The 21,717-nt window shown below is 49.0% G+C and overlaps 7 protein-coding genes across 7 annotated transcripts; 4 read left to right on the top strand and 3 right to left on the bottom strand.

Annotated features, from left to right (window-relative positions):
- Positions 1-13: 13 nt before the first annotated feature.
- Positions 14-1,006, top strand: ASPWEDRAFT_96890 (Dcp1 family protein; the record flags this gene model as incomplete). Its single annotated transcript, XM_040839618.1, has 1 exon — positions 14-1,006. A coding segment is annotated over one exon (993 nt), but the record flags the coding sequence as incomplete, so codon positions are not given.
- Positions 1,007-1,327: 321 nt separating this feature from the next.
- On the bottom strand, positions 1,328-2,526 carry ASPWEDRAFT_99651 (bifunctional triacylglycerol lipase/ester hydrolase; the record flags this gene model as incomplete). The annotated part of the gene is made up of 4 exons (XM_040839680.1): positions 1,328-1,386; positions 1,439-1,671; positions 1,730-1,914; positions 1,981-2,526. The coding sequence occupies 4 exons, from the start codon at positions 2,524-2,526 to the stop codon at positions 1,328-1,330; spliced, it is 1,023 nt and encodes a 340-aa protein (XP_040695215.1).
- Positions 2,527-3,983: 1,457 nt separating this feature from the next.
- ASPWEDRAFT_102011 (SMEK family protein) lies at positions 3,984-7,188 on the bottom strand (the record flags this gene model as incomplete). Its single annotated transcript, XM_040827438.1, has 8 exons — positions 3,984-5,056; positions 5,117-5,284; positions 5,341-6,144; positions 6,203-6,529; positions 6,595-6,644; positions 6,709-6,790; positions 6,864-6,960; positions 7,075-7,188. 8 exons carry the CDS (start codon positions 7,186-7,188, stop codon positions 3,984-3,986), a joined length of 2,715 nt encoding a protein of 904 aa, XP_040695214.1.
- Positions 7,189-9,318: 2,130 nt separating this feature from the next.
- On the top strand, positions 9,319-10,704 carry ASPWEDRAFT_167552 (DUF914 domain membrane protein; the record flags this gene model as incomplete). Its single annotated transcript, XM_040830160.1, has 3 exons — positions 9,319-9,539; positions 9,601-9,791; positions 9,842-10,704. The coding sequence occupies 3 exons, from the start codon at positions 9,319-9,321 to the stop codon at positions 10,702-10,704; spliced, it is 1,275 nt and encodes a 424-aa protein (XP_040695213.1).
- Positions 10,705-11,884: 1,180 nt separating this feature from the next.
- On the bottom strand, positions 11,885-13,608 carry ASPWEDRAFT_101068 (uncharacterized protein; the record flags this gene model as incomplete). The annotated part of the gene is made up of 5 exons (XM_040827356.1): positions 11,885-12,660; positions 12,830-13,051; positions 13,110-13,214; positions 13,393-13,449; positions 13,524-13,608. 5 exons carry the CDS (start codon positions 13,606-13,608, stop codon positions 11,885-11,887), a joined length of 1,245 nt encoding a protein of 414 aa, XP_040695212.1.
- A 2,571-nt stretch (positions 13,609-16,179) lies between these two features.
- On the top strand, positions 16,180-16,521 carry ASPWEDRAFT_35100 (uncharacterized protein). Its single transcript, XM_040834151.1, has one exon. The coding sequence runs from the start codon at positions 16,260-16,262 to the stop codon at positions 16,449-16,451; it is 192 nt and encodes a 63-aa protein (XP_040695211.1). The 5' UTR covers positions 16,180-16,259; the 3' UTR covers positions 16,452-16,521.
- Positions 16,522-18,177: 1,656 nt separating this feature from the next.
- Positions 18,178-21,677, top strand: ASPWEDRAFT_48092 (PAP/25A associated domain family; the record flags this gene model as incomplete). The annotated part of the gene is made up of 4 exons (XM_040837059.1): positions 18,178-18,784; positions 18,840-18,911; positions 18,967-19,185; positions 19,249-21,677. 4 exons carry the CDS (start codon positions 18,178-18,180, stop codon positions 21,675-21,677), a joined length of 3,327 nt encoding a protein of 1,108 aa, XP_040695210.1.
- Positions 21,678-21,717: the final 40 nt, after the last annotated feature.

Genomic DNA, 21,717 nt, shown 5'->3' with positions numbered 1-21,717 from the left:
ATTTTCTACAAGAATGGCGTCCCGGAAACCTCGTCGACCGAACAACAACCACCGCCATAATAATAACCACCAGAACTTCGTCTCCGACTATGAATCAGACTATCCAAACTACCTCTCCGATACACAGCAGCAGCAAAGGCAACAGCAGGAGCAGCAGGAGCTGCCTGTCCCTCCACCCTTACGCTCCAACGAGGAGCTTAACCTCGCCGTCCTCCGCCGTCATAACCCCTCCGTGAACTCGATTTTGTCGCTGGCCCAATACGCAGTCGTCTATTTGTTCAGTCCGTCTACACGACAGTGGGAGAAGAGTGGGACCGAGGGTACGTTGTTTGTCTGCCAGCTAGCGCAAGGCCCTCTGGGTGAGGAACGATACAGTGCTTTTGTGCTCAACCGGCGCGGCCTCAACAATTTCGATATCCCCCTGACCGATGGCGAGAATGTCGAGATCACAGAGGAATATGTGATTCTCAAGACTGATTATAACCCGGAACTCGAAACCCCAAACACCATCAACAACTATAATAACAATGGGAACAACGCCGACACTAGTAAGGGTATCCGGATTTACGGTCTGTGGATCTATTCGGAGCCACCACCCAATTCCACGGCAGAGACACGTATTATCAATGCCCAGATGATTCGCGAATGCGCTACACATGCAGGACACAGTCTCAAACTGGCGCGCGAACGCCTGGAAGCAGCCCAGCAGAACGGTTTGCATGTCGCAGCGGCCGCAGCTACCACGACAGCCGCGCCTTTGGAGGAGGTTCAATCGAGCGTGCCTATGGGCCGTCAGGTTTCGCTAAAGGATTTGTTTGGTCAGCAACGAGCTCAAGATGATGGATGGAGTGTTCATGCTCACAACATGGGACCGGGTGAATACCGGCAGCCGCCGCCACCGATGGGTATTCCTATGCCGCAGCCGCCGCCGCACTCACAACCGCAACAGGATGTACTTGGGGACCTATTTCGGAGGGCAGGTCTAGCATACGGACAAGGTGGACAGGGATATCCATAGATATTTTTCTTCATCGGGATGACTTGTTTTTTTTTTTTTTTTTCATCGGATTTATGAGGCGTGACGTAGTCGACAGCTTGAGATACCTATGGCTTCTACTCCTAGTACAGTCATTAAACCTGCGAGGATTGACTTACGGGTATTTTAATTGACGATCATGAATGATACGGAATTTGCATTGTGGTTCTAGGCAAGAGCGAATTATGACATTGTTCGTCTAACTCAAGTCTTCATAGACGTGGAATGGTAAATTATATCCATAGAATCTATACACTACCCCGGCAACTACTCCACGCCCTGATATAAAGATCAACTCACAATATCCTTGATCATATCCGCTACCTTAGTAGCCATCACCTCACTATGCTCTGCACCCACTATCAGCATCGCCCATAAACAGAAGAAGGGGAAAAGACTCACTCAGACAAAACGCATGCGGCAGTCCATCATCACAAACAAACATCGTCGGACCCCCTTTAACCTTACCCCGAACCTCAATAATCTCATCCCTAGTCTTCTCCTCAACCCAATGGTCATTCCGACCAAAGTAGAAGAAGAGCTTAGCGGGTGGCTCTTTGCTGGTCGATATACCCCAGATATCATCGGTCCATTTGTCTGCTGAGATGGTTGTCATTTCGTCGCGGGCCATGTGTCTTGATATGTCTTGTTAGCTATGGTGAGCCCAGGGAGGAAAGGGTTGGAAACACATACAATGCTTGTCTCACGCCACGTTTACTCTTGATAAAAGCTAGGGTTGAGTCGACAGCGTCTTTGGGAGGAGAACTCATAACGAGGTTGATACAGGCTCGTAGGATGAAATCAGGCAAGAACATGGTGAGAATTCTAACTAAGATTCCAACGACAAGGGCGAGTTTCGGGATGAAGGAGAGTAGTTTCTGCGAATTCATTAACCAACCATCCTAGCTCATAATGACTTCTGACAATTATCAGGTCTTACTTACCGTCAACTTCTGCCCTGACGGCGACTTTGCAATATCAACCACCGTAGGAAACAACAACACACCACCCACGATATCAAACCCGGAAGACCGTCTCTCTCGATGTCTCCTCATAATCTCCATGGCGATATACGTCCCCACCGAATGCCCAATAAGAATCACCTTGGGCACAGCACCACCAGGTAGATTTGCACCAACCCGATCCTTTGAATGCACAAGCTCCTCCAACCGTTCCTGGACAATGCAAATTTGCTCCTCAAGCCCATAATACGGTGCGTCCTTTTCAGCATTCTCGCCCTCAGGGCCGATATCAAAACCACCCAGATTCCGTCCGTAGATTTGGAACGTCGTGTCCTGTTGCGATTTTGGCTGCTTCTCGGCCCAGGAGCTGAGTTTTGAGGAAAGAAAAGATAGGAATGGGTGGTAGTAGGAGATGAGGCCGGGGTTTCCGGATATAAAGTAGATGATGACGGGGGCCTGATTGGGTTGGGAGGCGGGGGTGATGTGGAAGAAGGTGTTGGGGGTTATTTGGGGTTCTTGGAGATACATGATGGTGTATTATGGATTAGGGAGAAAGTAGTGAATGGGATGAGTTGATGTTGTCAAATTGACGAAATCGCGATCTAAAGATGATGATGGGAATCGGGGACAGTCAGAACATCTACTGACTTCGCATGGGAGAAACAGTCTATGTTAGTGATGATTCACAGCTATCAGGAGTATGGCTGGTGAGCTGAACTATGAAGAATTGGTTGTTGACAGCGGTGAAAAGTGAAGATGTAAATAAAGCCTCGGTTTGGGATAAGCAGACGAAATCAGGTGATCACGCATGAAATATTCATTACATTTTGACGCTCTTCGCTTGATCGATTATATTTCATTACATATGATATAATTGCAATTTGATCATTATCTGATAGTGAATTGCAAGAATGATCAAATATCAACGTTGCAGCATTATTGGCACTCCAGATTAAGCCTCGAATCCCTGGCTATAACAAGCATGTACAAAATGTAAGTAGCCAAGGATCATGTCGATCAAAAGATCTTCATTTATGCGAGATCAACGCCTGCATGGATAGCTTCGATCTCCAAGTACTCAATTGAAGTTTGTTTATGTATAAATTTAAAGAATCCCGAACCTGGAATGAAAACGTAAACGCTGTACGAACAACCCTGTACAGTCAATATTTCAAAGAATTCAAATATCAACTTCCTCGACGGCTAAATATCCCACCACGCCCATCGAGGAACATAAGAGTGAATAGATAGAAAGATTTTTTCAAGGTTTTGCTCAATCCATGCACAGTGATTCATTTCCAATCCATTTCATCCAGCCCGACTCCGTTCCGTGAACCAGAGATCCTCAAAAAAATGCCCCAGACACAAACAGAAAAGAAAGCACAAAACAAGTCACTTTCCCCCAGTGTCCAGTCAATCGCCTAGACAGGGAAAGGACACTTGAAGATGCCTGCAAACCCATGCAGGCTGCTTCACACGTCCCATTTACATCACATCTTTCAGTTCCGAATCCTCCCCCGTTTCGCCAAAGTAGATGATAGTTCAGACCATGAACCGCTGCATATAAAACAAAATGTCAAAGCATGCATCCAGAGAACTCCAGATAATAATGAGATAAAACACAAGCCCTGCTCAATCGAGACACCCGGCCAAAGCTCACCGGGCCCAACAAGACAGCAACAGCGAAGAATAGAATGATAAATTTTCAGATCCCAGTGCAAATGGGCCAGAGACCTTGGAGAACATGATATCTAGAAATGCCAAGATGAATGCATGTAAATCAGGAAAAAGAAAAAAAGATGAAAGGAAGAAAAGCTAATCAACCATCACTTCATCTGGTATCTAAGGCGAGCAGTCATAAAACACAAATAGGAAAAAGAAACTGCCGATAGTCTGATGAACGAGAAGGATGGCACTCGCAAGGGTATACTGGTTGCGCACATAAAAGCCGACATGTATAAGCTCTAAAGGAGGGTATTGTTTTATCAATCGCCACCCCCGCCGTGACTATCGTTTCGGTTCTCCTTTTCGCTGCTTTCGTTGGGAGGACCGGTTGAATCAGTGTCGGGTGCGGAGGACTTGACAGTGGCTGAGCTGAGATTAATGGCGATTCTTTTGGGTGCTGCGCTGGTTGTGGTATTGCCCTGAGTGGCTCCCTTGTCAGAGGACAACGACCCGATAGACATGCCCTTCTTCCTCCTTAGGAATCCACTTCCTGAGTTACTGCTCGTGGAGCTTCTTCGTTTGGGTCCAGATGATAATTTGACTAGCTCATCCTCGTCTTCCTCTTCACGCCGGCGTTTCTCTGACAACCGCTCCGGAGGAACCTGGACTATTTGTGATACTGGGGTTGTGGGAGACTCCGTCGATGAATCGGACGCTTCGCGATCTGAAGGTTCTTTTTGTTCTTGCTTCTGTTCTTCTCCGGACTCGGGTTTTGTATCCATAGCATCGTCGTCTTCGTCGTCATCGGGGTAGTCCACCAAAGGTTTAGCGGCCGGGGAAGAAGGCACACCATTCTGCGTTTCAGCAGCCACAGTTACATCAAGTTCGCTGGCTTGGTGCCACTGAGATGGGGGGTTAGTTTCCTCTCCGAATATAAAGCTCTCCGTCAGAGATCCTACCTCGTCTTCACCATCGGATGTGTTGAAGTATTCTTCTTCCGCAGGATCCATCTCCTTGACGCCTTGCCAGCGCTGTCCGTTGGATTGCATTCGTGCTGGCGTCCCTTCTTCCTGCGAGTATATTGCGGATTCCGTATCCGCGCCATAGCCCTGCATCTGGTCATAGCGGAGAATCAGAGTCTGGAATGTATCAACATAAGTGATGGCCTGCAGCTTTTCGCGATACTTCTCCACCACATGAAGGACGAAAGGCTTGATGTTTTCGCGCTTGACAAAGTCAAAAAGTTCAAGGCAGGCGGAGTTGAGAAGGTTGTCACGTGGCATTGTTTCATACACAATGTCAAGAATTAAGCCGAAAATGTTGTTACGAGTCATTAATGCTTGATAGAAGGTATCTTGGAGGCTGGCCAATTGGCGGAAGAATTTCAGGGCAGCTGGAAAGGAAAGAAATTGTTAGATTCGCTCCATGGAGAGTAGATATTGGAACTACTTACTAAGTTTGAGATGTTTTTGTGGGACTCTGAGCAACTGGGCGATTCGAGGAGAAAGGGATTTATCATGGATGACGTTTCGAGTCCTGTAAAGATGTTGACGAACGAAGAATGTCAAGATATCGACAAGATGTGAGTGCAGAGCGACTTCTTGGAACGTCAGGTCGTTGACTGTACGTTATCGGTTAGTCTAACCATGGCAGCTTTGTGGTTTATAGAAAACATACGGTTCTCACGGTCTTCGAGCTGTGTCAATGGCACAAAAAGCCTTCTCGCAGACTCATCAAAGTAATTTTGAACAAACGCATCGGACATCATATTAGAAGAACGGAACTTTGCGTAGTAGTCGGGCCCAGCCCGACCCATTGTGTCTTGTAGGGGAATTTGGGGGTCTAGCAAGACCTTGATAGCATCTGCAAGTTGGTTTTTGACGCCAAGATCGGTCTCTGCATGAAGCAAGTCGATGAGTGTGTCGGTAAGGGGCGTTTTCTTTTCGTTGACAGCCTTGAGCATATATCCGCGCATCATAATGGGGTCGTGGTCGAGCAGCCCCACTAGGATATCGATACCTGTTGTGCGCATTGCAGGCTTGGGATGCTTGACAGCGAAGGCAATCACTGCAAAGAGCCCATGGGCGATGAAGTTCGCAAAGAGGTTGGCACGCGCGGGTGCCTGCAAATTCTTCGCAATCGCAGCGCATTGGTGGAGAAATTGCACTGCATCATCCTTGCGTTTCATGTCCGTGTTCCTCGGGTCGAAAACTGAAAAGAGTTCCTTCAAGAAAGGGGCGTTCGTTTGAATGTGGTTCACAATCTCGACTTGGTTGAAGAAAATCAGGGAGTTGAGAACTGAGAAGGTCGGGTCGTCCAAAATCCGAGCCAAAACCACATCCTTCAGGTATTGTAAACGCCAGGTGCATCGGATCTTCCTACGAATGATGGGATCTTTGATGGGAACGACTTCCTTGTAACGAGATTGGTCGGAAAGATACTGTCGATGGTTGGCTTTGTGGGTAGGGAAGTCGGGATCATCTGCAATCCCATTAGCGACAGCTCGAATATGAATTAGATATAAGGCAAAACCACGCACACTCCAGTGCCCCAACGACCCCGATGATGACAGAATCCGTGACGACGGTCTCGATGATGGTGTTATCGTTCAAGAGAATGAGGGATTTCATGATATTGCAGAGGCGATGCAGGTCGGACAAGCTTTCGAGGTCTTCTGCGACCGTGACGAGCGGCAACAATTTGGGGATGTACTCATCGCGAATGACGAACTTGGACAGCGCATCGCGACCAGCCTGCGTCATACTTGCGGCTCGCATAATCTGTTCAATATCCGGAAGATTCCCAAGCTCGGGCGGAGGCAGCATAATCGACTGGTAGTTATCGAGGTCGTCCGACAAGCCATCGTCTGGAAAGGGAAAATCCAGGTCAGCAACGAACACGCAAAAATCAGGGAACGGGTAGGATTACAACCTGCTCCGGCAAGACTGAGGAGATGTTGCTGAACACTATGGACGAAATCCCTTCAACACGTTTCTGTCAGCCCGCCAGCACCAACCAACATCGGCATTAGACCAGAATGCCTACCAAATGACCGCGCAGCCTTCTGCCTCTTGAAAACTCAATGCCATGTCCGGCCCTTCAGGCTCCGTCCACACGATCAATGTCTCTGGATGCGTCGCAAATGCGTCAGTAAAGCCCTTTCATCCTCAACGATGCGAAGTGACGGGAGGTGACGGCACCTTGCTGCTTCTGATACCCATCATCCTTGGTAATTTTCGACTCCAGGAGCATCCGATTGGGCTCCTCCTCCGACTCCACGAATATTCGGGGTTCATCCTGTGACAGAAAGAAAGTGGTTTGTTAGTCACTTCAAGCGATTCTCCTAGATGGCGCGACATTCGCGCCCGACCATGTCGCGCCGGGCCTCAATGCGACCAGGATGGCTCTTACATCGAGAATCTGTCCAGTACAAAAGCCCGTTCCCCTGTCAAACCAGTCATTATCCCTCAGCTCGTAGACCTTGACCCGCTTGCGATCTCTGGGCGGCTGCACCTCCAGCGCCATGATCCGGGTAGAAAGGAAAGGTGGCGCCTCGTCACTCCGGGACAGCTCAGGAACGAGTGAACCGGCGCGCGGAGAGCCACGAAAACTAGCGGAGAGGCAGAGTCGGCCGCTGCCTTAATCCACAGCGGGCGGGAGGGGGGGAAATGCGAAAGGGGAGGCGATAAATAAACACGGTAGGATGACGGGCAGGAGATGGCGGATTAGGAATAGGCGACGATGAGATGAAGACGGGGGGTGGGAGAGATGGTGGTGGTGGTGATGGGTTGATGATGATGCTTGTTGCGGATGATGATTGATGATCCTGAGTTGGGTCGGGCCACCTGACGGCCTCGGCAGCGGTCGGCGCTGGCCAAACTATTTTTTTTCCCTTCTTTTTTTACTCCGTGAGTGTCGCAAGCCGTCGTCCACACGCGACCCAAGGGGGTTACAGCAGCAAGATTCACAGTCTGGGAATCCGACTGTCTGAGTTGTTCGATCCTTCTCAATAGTCAGAAATAGTATAACTTCTGCATCCTTCTTTTCGAGAAGGATTCTGACGCAGGATCTGCACCAGCGGGATGTAGGGGCGAAAGGGAACCGGGAATAATAGCGGTAAGTTCTGGCGTGCGCCCGTAGTTAAAAGAGCCCCTGTAAAAATAGGCGGTTTCAGGGGTTCCGGCGCCTAAACGGCGGCCACTCCGGGGGGTTCGTTTTAGGCTTCTGGGCCTTGCCGGGGGTCGCTATCTTTAGCACTCAAAACTGGGTTTGCCCCGCGGAGTCACCCGTGGAACGTCTGTGCTGCCCTTGTTCTTATCCTTATTCTTTATGCTTATAATAAGACTATCGATGTATTAGTTAGTCTATTAGAGTGAGCATACTAAGGGTAGTAAGTGTAGTATCAGTGTCATGAGTCACAAGGCTGATACCTGTCGGGCATTCATTAGACAGCCATCGCCAATGACAGTCTTTGTCAATAAGAATGCCAAATCATAAGTTACCTCTTCTTGACCATCTCATTATGCAATCTACACGTACATATTTCGAAACCAGATCTTACAGGATGGCTTTATACCATGTGTCATGCCAACTATTATGAACAGTGCCATTGCAGTTCTTGCTCTGTCATGAAGCAGCATTCCAGGAAGACTTCCAGAATACCCCTTTCCAGCAAAAAACATCCCGAAGCGTTCTATCGTGTCTTCGAGAAGCCTTTACAGTTCGATGAGGTCATCGGCATTTTGACTTCACGGAATCTAATCTGGTGGCCTGAGGCAGCACTCATACATGTGATCAATGCGGGGATCTCAACAACAATGAAACATCGATCTCACTAGTTATCAACATGACAACAGCTGATCATCTGCTCTAGTTGATTCATGGCAGATTCATTGCGGATTCATTCATTTTCATAAATCTTCAGTCTTCACCATCATAATCAAGCTTTACTTGAAACAACACCATCAGGTGAACACAATTGCAGAACAGGGTTGACCTCCCTTGCATAACCCCCTCTTAACATTTCCCGATCATCACTCTAGCTCGCTCTCCTGCATCTCCTACTCCCAGACTCTTCTCATCTAAACGAAAAGATCATCGGGTCTGACCGTCGTCGCCGTCGCGTCCGTCGTTGATTCTCCATCTTCAAACACGAATTGATGCCGGCTTTGCTGCTCTCTGATTGGCAGTCGGGCGTTTCCGCTCGGTGGGTTCACGGCAGATGGCTTACATAACCATCTCAATCCCTGTTTCTCGCAGTCTGATTGGCCAGTCAGACCCACGAGGCCTCGGCTTCTTATCGATTATCGGACATCACCCGATCAGGAAAAGCGCGTCTTGGTCTCGAGTTGCGCCCGCTTTTTTTTTTTTTTTCCTTTAATGCTTTTCCATGGCAGCTTTTGAACTCGACTTCGTTTTTTCTTTTTTCTTTTTCCATCTTCGCTTTGTCGTCTTCTTCTCTTCGGAGCGCCATACGTTCAAGACCAAAGACGAGCGACTTCGGGAGTTTTGCGCTCGTTTGGGTCATAAAGCTCCCACTTGACGACATGCCCACCACTGGGATCATATCATACTGCAGTCATTCAGCCCTGACTACTTTGACAGTTCTCAAACCCCCGCATTTGATTTGAAAGATCATCGTCAATCGCCTCCGCAATGGCTGATACGAAAGATCAAATCACTGTTCAGGCATCGCCCGCAGAGCCTAGCGGTCGACCTGTTTCGTCTGATTCCAAGCAGGGCCCTTCGGTGGCCGTTACGACTAACGCGCCAGAAGAGACGCCTGGATCAGAAGTCGCTGCAGACCAGGTGGATAAGAAGAAGGGGTTCTGGGCATACTTTACGACCAAGGAGTTCTATATCACTCTGCTGCTTGGGTGAGTGGTTGCAATTAGAAAGTATATATCACTCTCACCTACTAATGACGGTCAATGGCAGACAAATCCTGGCAATCGCCAACACCGGTACCAGCACTATCACCACTCTTCTAGGAAACGAGGATACCTCGATCCCAGCCTTCCAGACCTTCTTCAATTATGTTTTGTTGAACCTCATCTTCACGCCTTACACGATTTACAAATATGGCTTCAAGCGCTGGCTTCGCTTGGTCCTTCATGACGGCTGGAAATGTAAGCATCCCTCAGGATAGCTGGATCGCGATATCTGACAGTGTCTATAGATATAATTCTCGCCTTCTGCGATGTAGAAGGCAACTACTTTATCGTCCTGGCCTACCGTTACACAACGATCCTCAGCGCCCAACTAATCAACTTCTGGGCCATCGTCATCGTCGTCGTCGTCTCCTTCCTCTTCCTCAAAGTCCGATACCACATCACCCAAGTCCTCGGTATCCTCATCTGCATCGGCGGCATGGGCCTCCTCATCGCATCGGACCACATCACCGGCACCAACGGCGGCGACATCAGCAACGGCAACCAACTGAAAGGCGACCTCTTCGCCCTCCTCGGCGCAACCTTCTACGGCCTCACCAACACAGCCGAGGAATACTTCGTCAGCACCCGCCCCGTCTACGAAGTCCTCGGCCAAATGTCCTTCTTCGCCATGATCATCAACGGCGCCCAAGCTGGCATCTTCGACCGCGCCTCCTTCCGCACCGCTCACTGGAACTCAACAGTAGGCGGCTACCTCACCGGCTACACCCTCCTCCTCACTTTCTTCTACTGCATGGCCCCGCTCATGTTCCGTCTCTCCTCCGCCGCCTTCTTCAACATCTCCCTCCTCACCATGAACTTCTGGGGCGTCATCATCGGTATCGAGGTCTTCCACTACACCATTCACTGGATGTACCCCATCGCTTTTGTCCTCATCATCATCGGCCAGCTCATCTACTACCTCGGCCGTCGTGTCCTCGGCGAAGCAAGGAAGCCGTGGCTCGGTCGGAACCAGGAACGCGGTGTCTCGGGTCTCTTCACCGCGAAGAGAAAAATCGATACCACCCCTGACGCTCCTGCAGATACTGCTGCTGCTACCGCGTCCGGAGTAGATAGTAACTCCGACGAGAGACATTCGAATGCAGTTTAGTTAGATAGTTTAGGGAGAGTATAATATATAGAATAATTTATCCGAGGGAAAGAAGTGGTTGATATAATTCATGCAATGACACGACGTTCACGCGAATCCTTTATCTAGACTAGAAAGCTGTAAACATAGCTCCTTGTGAAACAGCTAATTTGCAGTGTATCCAAGTCCGGAGTACAGACAGTGATATAATTGATTCTTGTACTACCCACTCCAGCCGAGAACAGGTATAATCAGTATCCCTAAGAATTTACACTGGACAGAAGCATCCAACAGGATATCAAATGATAGATAGCAGAGACGTGACATCGTAGCATTCGCGATATGCCAAAATGAGACCGCAAATTCAAAAGGTCCTGATGTAGGGAATATGTAAAGGGAGAAGATGAATTGAGAAAAAGAAAAAGAAAAGAAATGATGAAATGAAATGAGATGAAAAATAGACAAGAAACAAAAACCAGATAACATGACAGAAATGCTAGAAACATCAGTTTCAGAATATTCAGACTCCCATAACTCTTTTTGACAAGTTTTTGCCTGCTGCTCCCCTGTGTTCCTTAGCCGATGCCCCCAAAACTCAGAAACCAGATATGAAATGAAAACGATCCCTTTTGGTGCCCAATCCCGTTGCTAAATTAAAAAGCTTGCTTCGGCCAAAGACTCGCAACCTGACCCCGAACAGAAACACCGGAAATACCCCCAGATTGAGCCGGAAACAAGAGCCCGAGAGATACACTCGCAAGCACAGAAATACAATCCCAACCGGCGACAGGCTCCTAGTAAACAATTAAAACACAACGCGCAACATAATGAAAAGAAAGCGATCCAAAACCAGCACACACACATAAACACACGAGATTAACGATATGTTGAAATGAGTAAACAAAAACAGAAAATGCACTCAAGCACAAAAAAGGGGAATACCGACTCCAGAAACCAACCAAGTCCCCTAGTCAGTGAACCAAACCATTGTACCAATTACCTAACTCTCCACGTATGGATCAAACCAAATTGAACGTTAGACAGAACAAACCCCCCTGTCCCCTGTCGTAATATGTACCATGCTCTTTCCCAATATTTGATGATAAAAAATGGAACCCATTCTCATAACGCCACGATAAAGCGAGCAAAATGTCGAAAGAATGCAGTAATGAAGACCCAACTGGTGGTACTGTTGAAAGATTTAACCCCAGACGGACGCCTGAACACCAAGACCGGTCTTAGAACCCCAAACACCAGTTCCGTTACCCCATCCGAGGCCAGAGGGATCCTTGACACCAGGAGCTCCAGCGGAAACGTTGGGCGGGTTAGATGCGGAAGAGCCTGAACGCTCGTTGAGAGCCCCAGGAGCAGTAGCATCGCTAGATGTGAAGCCGAAGCCAAGCGGAGATGGCAAGGGGGTGGTAGAACGCTTGTTCAGGGCCGGGTTGGCAACCTGAGCAGGGCCCATCTGCTGAACCGGGCGAGAGCCAATGGGGCCCACAGAACCAATAGGACCTGCAAGAGGCTTGGAAGCAGCCTGTCTAGAGGGCGAATCGGCTCGACCAGGGGAAGAGGTCGAAGTGACAGGCTGGTCAGCAGCATCGTACTTTCCGAACACTGGGTTAATGCCAGAGCTAGGGGAGGACGTGCTGTTGGCGCGCGACGGAGACTGGAGAGCAGATGCGCTAGTGGAAGTAATGCCATCGGTGCTTGCTGGGGTCTGAGTGAGGCCGAACGGATCAACGCTGCGAGGGGACGGTCCACGAACAGCAGTGGCAGATGTCGGTGTGCCACCTGCTTGGCTGCTGGGGCGCGAGTTCTCATCCGCGAAACTGCCGGGAGGGAAGAAGGCGGGGCTTTCGTTGCCGTACAAAGCTCTGTGCTGGCGGGCCAAAAGGTCACGGCGGCTGTCTTCGCTCATGGCGGCCGGGCTGCTGGAGCGGTCGGACTTGTTCCCAGACATTTCGGCAAGCAGGCCTTTGAAAAAAGAAAGAAATTAAAACCCATGTTCAGAAAAGAAATGAAGTCACAATGTATTATACAAGGCAACGGATACATAAGAGTGAGAAAATGGAGAAAAGATCACGGGGAATATAAGGAAAAAACGAAAAAAGAAAAGGCTCCAAAGACGAATGCTACCACGTACTTCGGTTGTACTGCTGCTCCTGGTGATAGTTGCGGAGCTCCCTCTCACGCTGTGCCGCCATCCGACGCTTTGCCTGCATCATCTGTTCCACTTCATTCGGACGACCCTGGAATCGCTGGGAAGCGTAGAAACCCTGGAGATTGGGGCTAGGGTGTGCCCGGGTGTTGTCAAACTCGCTGATGGAGTGGTGACGCTGGGCCATTGGCCCCGATGCGCGAGGATCTGTAGTTGTTGTTTAGAATTTTGAGACCGGCGGATGTCCTATGCGGGAGTATCATACCGTAGTCGGGGTAGGGGCGGCCCATGGGGACGGGCATGGAATCTCTTCGGGGAGCGTTCCACAGCTTTCCACTCTTGACGAGGTTGTCAATGGCACGGTCGATTTCTTTGAGAACAAGTCAGCAAGCTTTCTGGGCTATATCCAGGAATCGAAAACGCAAGTCGCCCAGCAAGTCCAGGTAGAAAATAACGGCCGGCAATATATGCCAGCTTGTTGTCGTCAACCACAGAAATTTAGACGACTGCCAGGACTCGAATCGGAAAAAGAATATTGATATCCATACCGTCAAACTGAGACGAAAACGCCGGCATTTCCTCGCGCTGCGAAACAGAGCTTGATCCTAAGGAAAGAATATAATGAGCCTCATGATAAACCCAACAATATCCAGCCACCAAAATTATGTTGAGCCCATACCTGACCGCGATGGAGGAGCAGGTTGCTCCCACGACACCTGGCGTGCGGCAGGCGCTTGCCAACCCTGAGGCTCGTAGTAGGCCATGATCATCGATGGAGACCGCGACGGACTGACGAAAGGTCTTTGACGGCACGGAAGGTCGATACGACGACGTTTATTCCGCGTGGATGGAGGCGGAAATCTAACCGGTCTGAAGGGGGAAAAAAAAGTTGTAAGCATCGGACCGAAGCAACAAAAACAATTATGACAATGCAATCAAGCGGATCGATAACGGAGCACGGAGAATCAAATCAAAGTGCCAGGTGTCCAAGAGGCGGATGGCGACAAGCGATGACATCGACCGGAATTATCCTTGGGAGTTGATAGCCCGAATTGTTCCCTTCACGTATCAGAGAGATTTGATTGATTTCCGTCTCTCGCAATGATCGGCCGCGGGCAAGACGATTTTATTGGCGATAACCGACCAGGCTTCGATCCGAAGACAAAAGTGCAGACCAACGGGACGACCGGAATGAATTTATTTGCCTGAGGGATATCGAGGACCGTGATGTTTGGGGGGGAGGGCATGATGGTGGTGTAGTTGCGGTAAATGACTTACGGGAAAAGGAGTGATGCCCTTAAGAAAAAAAAAATTCAGGGCGATTCAACCACGAGTAAACGAGGCAGAACACGAATCGATCAAACGACTTTTAACCTTGAGGTACGACCGACCAAAAATGTCTGACACGGGTGCCAGACAAAAAAAAAAAGAAAAAAAGAGGGGAGTAAAAAAGAAGACAAAAGGGGAGGACGAAAGGAAGAGAAGAAGAGAAACAGGAAGCAAGAAGTGCAACCTAGACGACGGGGGTGAGGGGGGGATGAGGAGGAGGAGTAGGAGGGAGGGGGAAGAGAAGGGAAAAGAAGCGTCGTTTTCTGACCGGGGATAGTCGAGAACGAGGGAGGAGAAGAGGAAAAAGAGACGCTGTAAAGACGAAGCACACAAGAGAAAAAAGAGTGGGCATCGGATCAATTGGATTGGCGATGAAGTTTCGCCGTATTTTATCGCTTCCTGCCGGTCCGTGGGCTTTTTTTTTAAACCCCGATCCTCCACGCTGTAGTTCATAATGAATGTAGGAAATTGATATCTATTAATTAGTTTTGTCTTTTTATTATCTGAATTATCTATTAATCCAGAATATGTACTCCAGGTTGCTGCTTTTGACAGAGACATTGGAAGAAATAGTGGTGGTATTATTACCTGTATTATACTGGTATCATGTATTCAGAATACAGTCTGTGTATCAACCAGGATAATATATCCTAACTGATACCACCTCATTAGACACCTTAATTATTAAGATAGTATAGTCCGGTGATAGTAGGTAAGATGATAATAAATCCAATTAATAATAGACCTCAGTAGATGTATTATGATGCATTCTTCTTGCTGACTTTCAGACCGGAAACCGGAAATTTGAAGCACTGGACATGGACTGTATGCCTCTTAGCGTCGGGTCACCAACCCATTTGCAGTGCTCTTGTCCCACCTCAGTTGAACAGAGAGTCAGAGGATAGACCGATAGAGGATAAGATCATGCTTTATCAGTTCTACTAATATGTTGTGGTAGTACGGTACTCTGTGGCAGCTACAGTCATACTCGCATTACGCAGCTGAGTGTGCTTAGACAGTCAATTCAATCATGATAGTCATTATATCATACATGCATTCTACTTACACGATAGATATAATCACACGCATTGTGTAGAAACGAATCTATCTAATTCTGAGTCTGATATGGCCAATAATACCGTAATTCCACTGGTACACCCATACGGTACTGTATGGTAATAACATAAAAATAAACGGACTCGAGCCGTGGACCTCGTGGGGATTTTTACGCTTGCCGTTGTTCTCCTGGCGGGCCGCATCTCATTAATTCAACAGGTGCATTGTTGCAGTAATAATAAATAATAAAATCCCACTCATCCCAATTCCAGTGGACTGATGGCTGTCACGTAGTCAATGGGATGTATTTTCTCCTTTTTTTCAGCCCCTTATGTGCATACATCTTCACCGTCAGTTATGCGGCGTATGCGACTGTCAAAGACATCCAATTCTTCCGGTCAAGTTCAGGAGGATGAAGTGGGGCGCATCCTCAACACTCGGGCCCCCTGCCGGTTCTTAATGAATCCAGCTTCTACTTGACTGGATTGTAGTCACTTGTACTGACTCTATGCTGATGAATGATAGTGATTACAGAGTACAGTGACTATGATGCTAAAGGTGCACAGTTCATCTATTCAATACCTAAGCGAGGTGGTAATACACGATATTGAATCCAATGCAGTGCTATTCACACTGCATATTTATATACAGTCAGAAATAAACTTTGGCCCTCGAAGGTCCTTGTGTGCTGTATATTTGGATGGCCTTGATGTCTGCATATGGTGGTATTCAGCTGGTAAACCCCAACAGACCAAGACGAATAACCATCCATGACGCATTCCAGTCGACTCCGTACCGACAGCAGACTAATGTACAGAACGTCTTGGAGTCAGACTCATTGAGACCAATGTGGCTGCAAGGCTCCATCCCATGTCATCATGCATGGGCCAGTGGCAACCTCACATGCTAACTATGAGGCACTGTACAAGATCCTTAGTCAACTAATACATTCTGTGACTCTGTCTACAGCATATTACATGGATTCAAAGTAAGACTGACAGAAGCGACAAGACAAAGAAACAGATGCTACATGATAACTCCGCCTATACGAAACAACCATTCAATTCCACCAGAGACGTCCACAATATTGATTTGCACAGGGTTCTTTGTTGCAATATGGGGTTACAAAGACGATAAGAATAGGAGGAGCTCAGGGGCTCCGTCTTATCTGGAATGTCACAAACGGATATCATACTCGGGAAATCCACGACGTCGAAGATGAACAAAAAAAGCAATAGTTCTTATTTTAGATTTGGATCATATGAGACATAACAATAATGCTCCGTATCGAGGCGAAGGCTCAATTGTTCAGTGAATTTACCTCTTGGCCTAAAGAACAGGCGGCTTGGCCGGCGTTGAGCACGTGTAGGTGCAACACTGGCAAGCAAGGCACCCCATCTCGTTCAACAAGGAGAACGCGGGGCAGGACACGATTTCTTTATTCTCGATCTCTAGATTTGATGACTTGATGACTGACCGATTTGATGGACTATTCAATTCCAATTCAAGAGTGATGTTCTTATGGCTTCGTAGAATTTGCATAGTAATGTCCTAATAGTTAGTGGAACCTGCTCATATATGACACTGGTCAGTCCCAAATAGGACACCATGTGTATCATGAATATTAAGAAGCAGATTAAACTCGGCTTGACTCGATCGTTAGTTTGGCCTTTTTTTTTTTTTTTTTCTTTCTCTTCTTTCTGATGGAAGACGCTTCCAATATTCCATCCAGCTGCCTCAGGCACAACTCTTGCCGCATTTATCGGCGTAGTTGTCTTTGTTCGCGACTACTCCGTGTTGTATTATTGCAGGAGCAGGAGAAGATTAAGACAACAACAATCTTAACAGCGTCGAATATTACTTTCAGCTTTCCAGAATAGACCATCTCGTATAGCAGCCAGTGGAAAATCTCTCCTCCGTACGCTTTTTGTGCTTCCATTCAAACAGATCACTTCCCCATCCCTATTTTCCAACAATAACTCCCGACTATTGACATTGATTGACCTCTTTTTCTTCTCTCAGCCATCTTTCTTTCTTTCTTTCTTTATTTTATTCTATTTTCCCTTTGCTTCCCCGTTTTCCAATTCTCTCTTCTCTCTCCATTAACCCACTCCTGAAACCTCGTTTCTCCATCTTGTCGGCGAGTGGCTCTGCCGAACTCCTGCCTGAGGCCGCCCCCCTTGGTTCAGGCTCACCACTTCCCTCCAAGCAGATCGCCTGAAGTTCCCCCCCTCCGCGCGACTGTCTTTTCCTAGTGTCCCTCTGCCAAAACCACCCCCCCGTGCTGCTACTGTATATCCAATCCCAATCACCCTCAAAAATTCCGGGCTGGTCCTTTTTGTCGACAAAAAGCTGGTCTCCTCTGTTATTCCTGTCTCTCAGAATTTTTGTTTCCTGTGGTGGTCTTTCAGAGGTGCTGTTCCACGTTCAGAGTCTATCACTCTCTCCCCTTAAAAAGCTGCGTCTATCCGTTAAAAGGATCGACAGGCGTTCACCAGAACCCGACTTTCCCACCTCACCACAGAGGACCAGCACCTCATTCACATCCACTGGTGGATTCGTCAGAACCCCATTCATCTCCTGTTCTAGAAAGAATCACTTTCATCTCTAGTGCACGCCGCTTCCTTTCCGACCCCGACCCAGATCCGATTTTGCTGCTGAACCACATCGCCGGCCGGTTTCTGCGTTGACTCTCCTACAGCGCCCCTCTCACGGTTTTCGCCTCACCTCCCACCGTCCGATTCGGCCGTTAAACGCGACTGTTTCTGCAATTCTTATTCTTGGATCTCTCGCTTCTACAGGCGCTGCGTCTCCCTCGAACATTGGAAAATTCAGATTGGGGTTGTGGGTGGTCGTCTACGCAAGACATTCACATTGAACACACACAGGGTTATCCCAATCTACTCCACCCAGAGGCCAACGTTGTCTGACAGCGTTGGAGTTGCTATATGATCTCAGACACCCATGGGAATGCTAAACCATCCCCCTTTTCAGGTGAAGTCTCACCGATAGTGTCGGAAAAGCCTTCCACCATGACGTGGAATCCACCCTCCGATGCACCTGCAGAGGCTCCGAATCGACCTCCATTGACCTCGCATCAATCCAACTCTCTCCCTTCGACGCCGTACCAGCATGCGCGCAACCTCTCCTTCCACTCCCGATCCCCCTCTCCCCCGCACGGCAATACTTCCCCTCGGTCCACCCACTCCGAGACGACGCATCTCCCCCCGTCACGTAAACCGTTCGGCGTCTGTAAATATGAAACTGCCATGGCCTTTTTTCGGCGACGGATACCGTATAGTCTCGGAACAGACCTGCTACCCGAGGAGAAGGAGGGGCTCAAAGAGCAGTTGGAGCCAGAAGAGGAGAAGAGGCTGACGGCAGACATGATGGAGGTATATGATCGGTTATTGCCATCGGCGGAGAGCGATGATCGACGACGCCAACTCATTTGCAAACTCGAAAAGCTCTTCAACGACCAATGGCCAGGCCATAATATAAAGGTTCACGTTTTTGGGTCTTCGGGGAACAAGCTCTGTTCAAGTGATTCGGACGGTATGTGTTTCACAATTGTGGTCCACGCCTGGGACATGTCAACTAACGGAAATAGTGGATATCTGTATAACTACGACATATAAGGAGTTGGAGCATGTGTGTATATTGGCCGATGTTCTTGCAAGGCGTACGGTTCTCCCTTGATCCTCCCGATAACCAGTCGCTGACATGTCTTGGGGCAGATGGTATGGAACGGGTCGTTTGTGTTTCCCATGCGAAGGTTCCCATTGTGAAGATCTGGGATCCCGAGCTACGCCTGGCGTGCGACATGAATGTCAACAACACCCTGGCGCTCGAGAATACCCGCATGATCCGGACATATGTCGAAATCGACGAACGCATGCGGCCTTTGGCTATGATTATAAAGCACTGGACAAAACGGAGGATACTCAATGACGCTGGTAAGTTTAGGGTCAAGGAGCTGGTTCGCATTGCAAGTCATCGGTATTGACAGTCGATCATAGGCTTGGGAGGCACATTAAGCTCTTATACGTGGATCTGCCTGATCATCAATTTCCTACAGACGAGAAGTCCTCCGATATTACCGAGTCTCCAGGCCCGCCCTCACAAAAAACGGTTGACCAATGATGGTTTGGTTTGCTCCTTCGATGACGACCTTAATGCATTGTCCGGGTATGGACGAAAAAACAAGCAGACTGTGGGTGAGCTGCTTTTTCAATTCTTCAAATACTATGGTCACGACCTCAACTATGAAAAGAATGTCATTTCCGTTCGAGAAGGAAGATTGGTTTCCAAGGAAGGAAAAGGCTGGCATTTGTTGCAAAATAATCGCCTCTGCGTGGAGGAACCTTTCAACACATCTCGGAACCTGGGCAACACGGCCGACGATACTTCGTTTAGAGGCGTTCACATGGAATTGCGCAGGGCGTTCAAGGCGGTTTCCCAAGGCGATCTCACGGACTGTTGTGAACAATACGAGTTCCCACCGGAGGAAGAGCGAACCTGGGAGAGACCCCCGCCCCAACCGCGACCCATCATTACCGCAGTTCCGTCGCATTCTGCCCGAGGAGGCCGTGGGGGTGGCCGTGGTGGCCGAGGGTCAAACCAGTATACGCGCGGTGGGCATTCCGGTAGTCGCCGGGCGTCGAATACGCCGAACAAGTCGAACAATTTCCGTCACTCCAACAATGGCATGAGTGCTTCTGAACTTTCTTTGCAGGCGCAACAGGCGCAATATCTATTACATGATCATCTCTATCAGCAGATCCAGATCCTGCAAGCCCAAGAACAGGAGTTGCGACTCCAACTTCAGAACCAGGCCTTATTAACGGGAAGATCTCCCCCGGTCCTCATTCGCCAGCCGTTCATACAGTTCCCGGTACCACAGCAGGAGTCCGCTAGTGAAGAGAATTCTCGGTCGAGATCTGGGACAGTAAATCAGCCTTCCGGCTCGTCGTTCCGCCAACAAGTTTACTACAACCCTGCCTACCTTCCAGTCGCCGTTCCTGGTGTGCAAGGAACCAGCACAAATCCTCCGTCACCATCGGCAACAGCTGCTGCGCCTGATCTGCGACGGAATCCTCGTCGCTCTTCCGGTGCAAATGGGTCTCCGGGATCTCTCAGAGCGCACTCGCAGCCTGCGCGGCCGATGAACTCTCCAAATCTTCAGAGCTTTGCCCCACTCTACTCCGTTTCTCAACCCGTTGACGGATCACATGCTTCTAAGCACCAGACTGCCGGCTCTCCAGAGGGCGCGCAAAATGAAGAGGAAAATCCTTTTACGCCCAGCAGTCTGCCCAATGCATCTCGCTCTACGTTCATGGACGAGAACCGAACTGCTGAGTACATGGGGTACTATCTCGCGACTACCCAGCAATTGCAAGCCTATCACCAAAGTGCTATGATGTCGCCAATGTCTGCTCCGGTCGGACTCGCGCTGCAGAACGGTGGGATCTTGCCATTTGTTGGGAATCCGCAAGAGTATTTGTCGGCGTTGTCATCAAATGACTTGTATGCTCAATCAGACCAAAGTTCTGCATCAGCTACAAGGAGCAGCTCTTCACAACAGCGACCTGCTTCCCGACCAGTGCCGCCTGGAGATCGCGGGCCTTTGATTGTGGATGGGTCTGTGCCTTTGAGCGAACAACGCACCGCCCTTCCGACAGAAACCATCGATCATTATGCCACGATGAGCCATTGTACCTCGAATTCCGACGACCTCAACACGGATACTCCTGCTAGCGTCTCCGATTCGTTTTCTCAGGATTTCCAGGATAACAGCTCAGTTGAGATTGACCATTCTCCCTTTGCTCGGCAGCCCATCGATGCTCACAAATCTGGAAATCCAACCGAGCCTTTTGTAAATGGACACAACGGGAGATCTAGTCTGCTTTCAAGCCGGTTGCAAAACCTCCATTTATCGAATGCCGAGAAGTTGGCCGAGACTCCATCGAAATCAGGACCGGAGAAGCCGAAGACCGTTCATTCCCATGGCCCAACAGACAAAGAGCCCTCTCGTCCTAGGCAGTTTACATCAACGGCAGAGAAAGGTCCGGCGGCCTCGGGATCGCCGCAGGCAGCAGAATCGCATGCCCCTTCATCGCATGGCAAACGTCGAACAAACGGTGTTGATGCTTCTGAAAAGGTCAACGGGACCAATCACAAGCCAAAGCCAAAGGGCCGACATGACGCGTCGCACAACTCGTCTACAGGGCCAGGTGATAACAAGGACCGACACACCAGTCACCCTTCACGAAAATCAAATGGCGCTGGCTCCACGAACCATGACTCTGGTCCCACGCACACAAGCAGTGGCTGGCAGACAACGAAAAAGAAGCAGAAGAAGAATGCGAAGTCGTCAGCAGAACGACAGGGTGTCCATGGTGGCGCCGAACCACTTCCTGCGGATGAATCCCTGAGAAAGGGCGGCTGAAAGAAGAGAATGAGTGGTACACGTTCTCCATACTCGCTGT

Source organism: Aspergillus wentii (assembly GCF_001890725.1).
Source record: "Aspergillus wentii DTO 134E9 unplaced genomic scaffold ASPWEscaffold_1, whole genome shotgun sequence".
NCBI lineage: Eukaryota > Fungi > Ascomycota > Eurotiomycetes > Eurotiales > Aspergillaceae > Aspergillus > Aspergillus wentii.
Note: the sequence above shows the minus strand (reverse complement) of the source record. Positions and strands in the feature narration are given on the sequence as shown.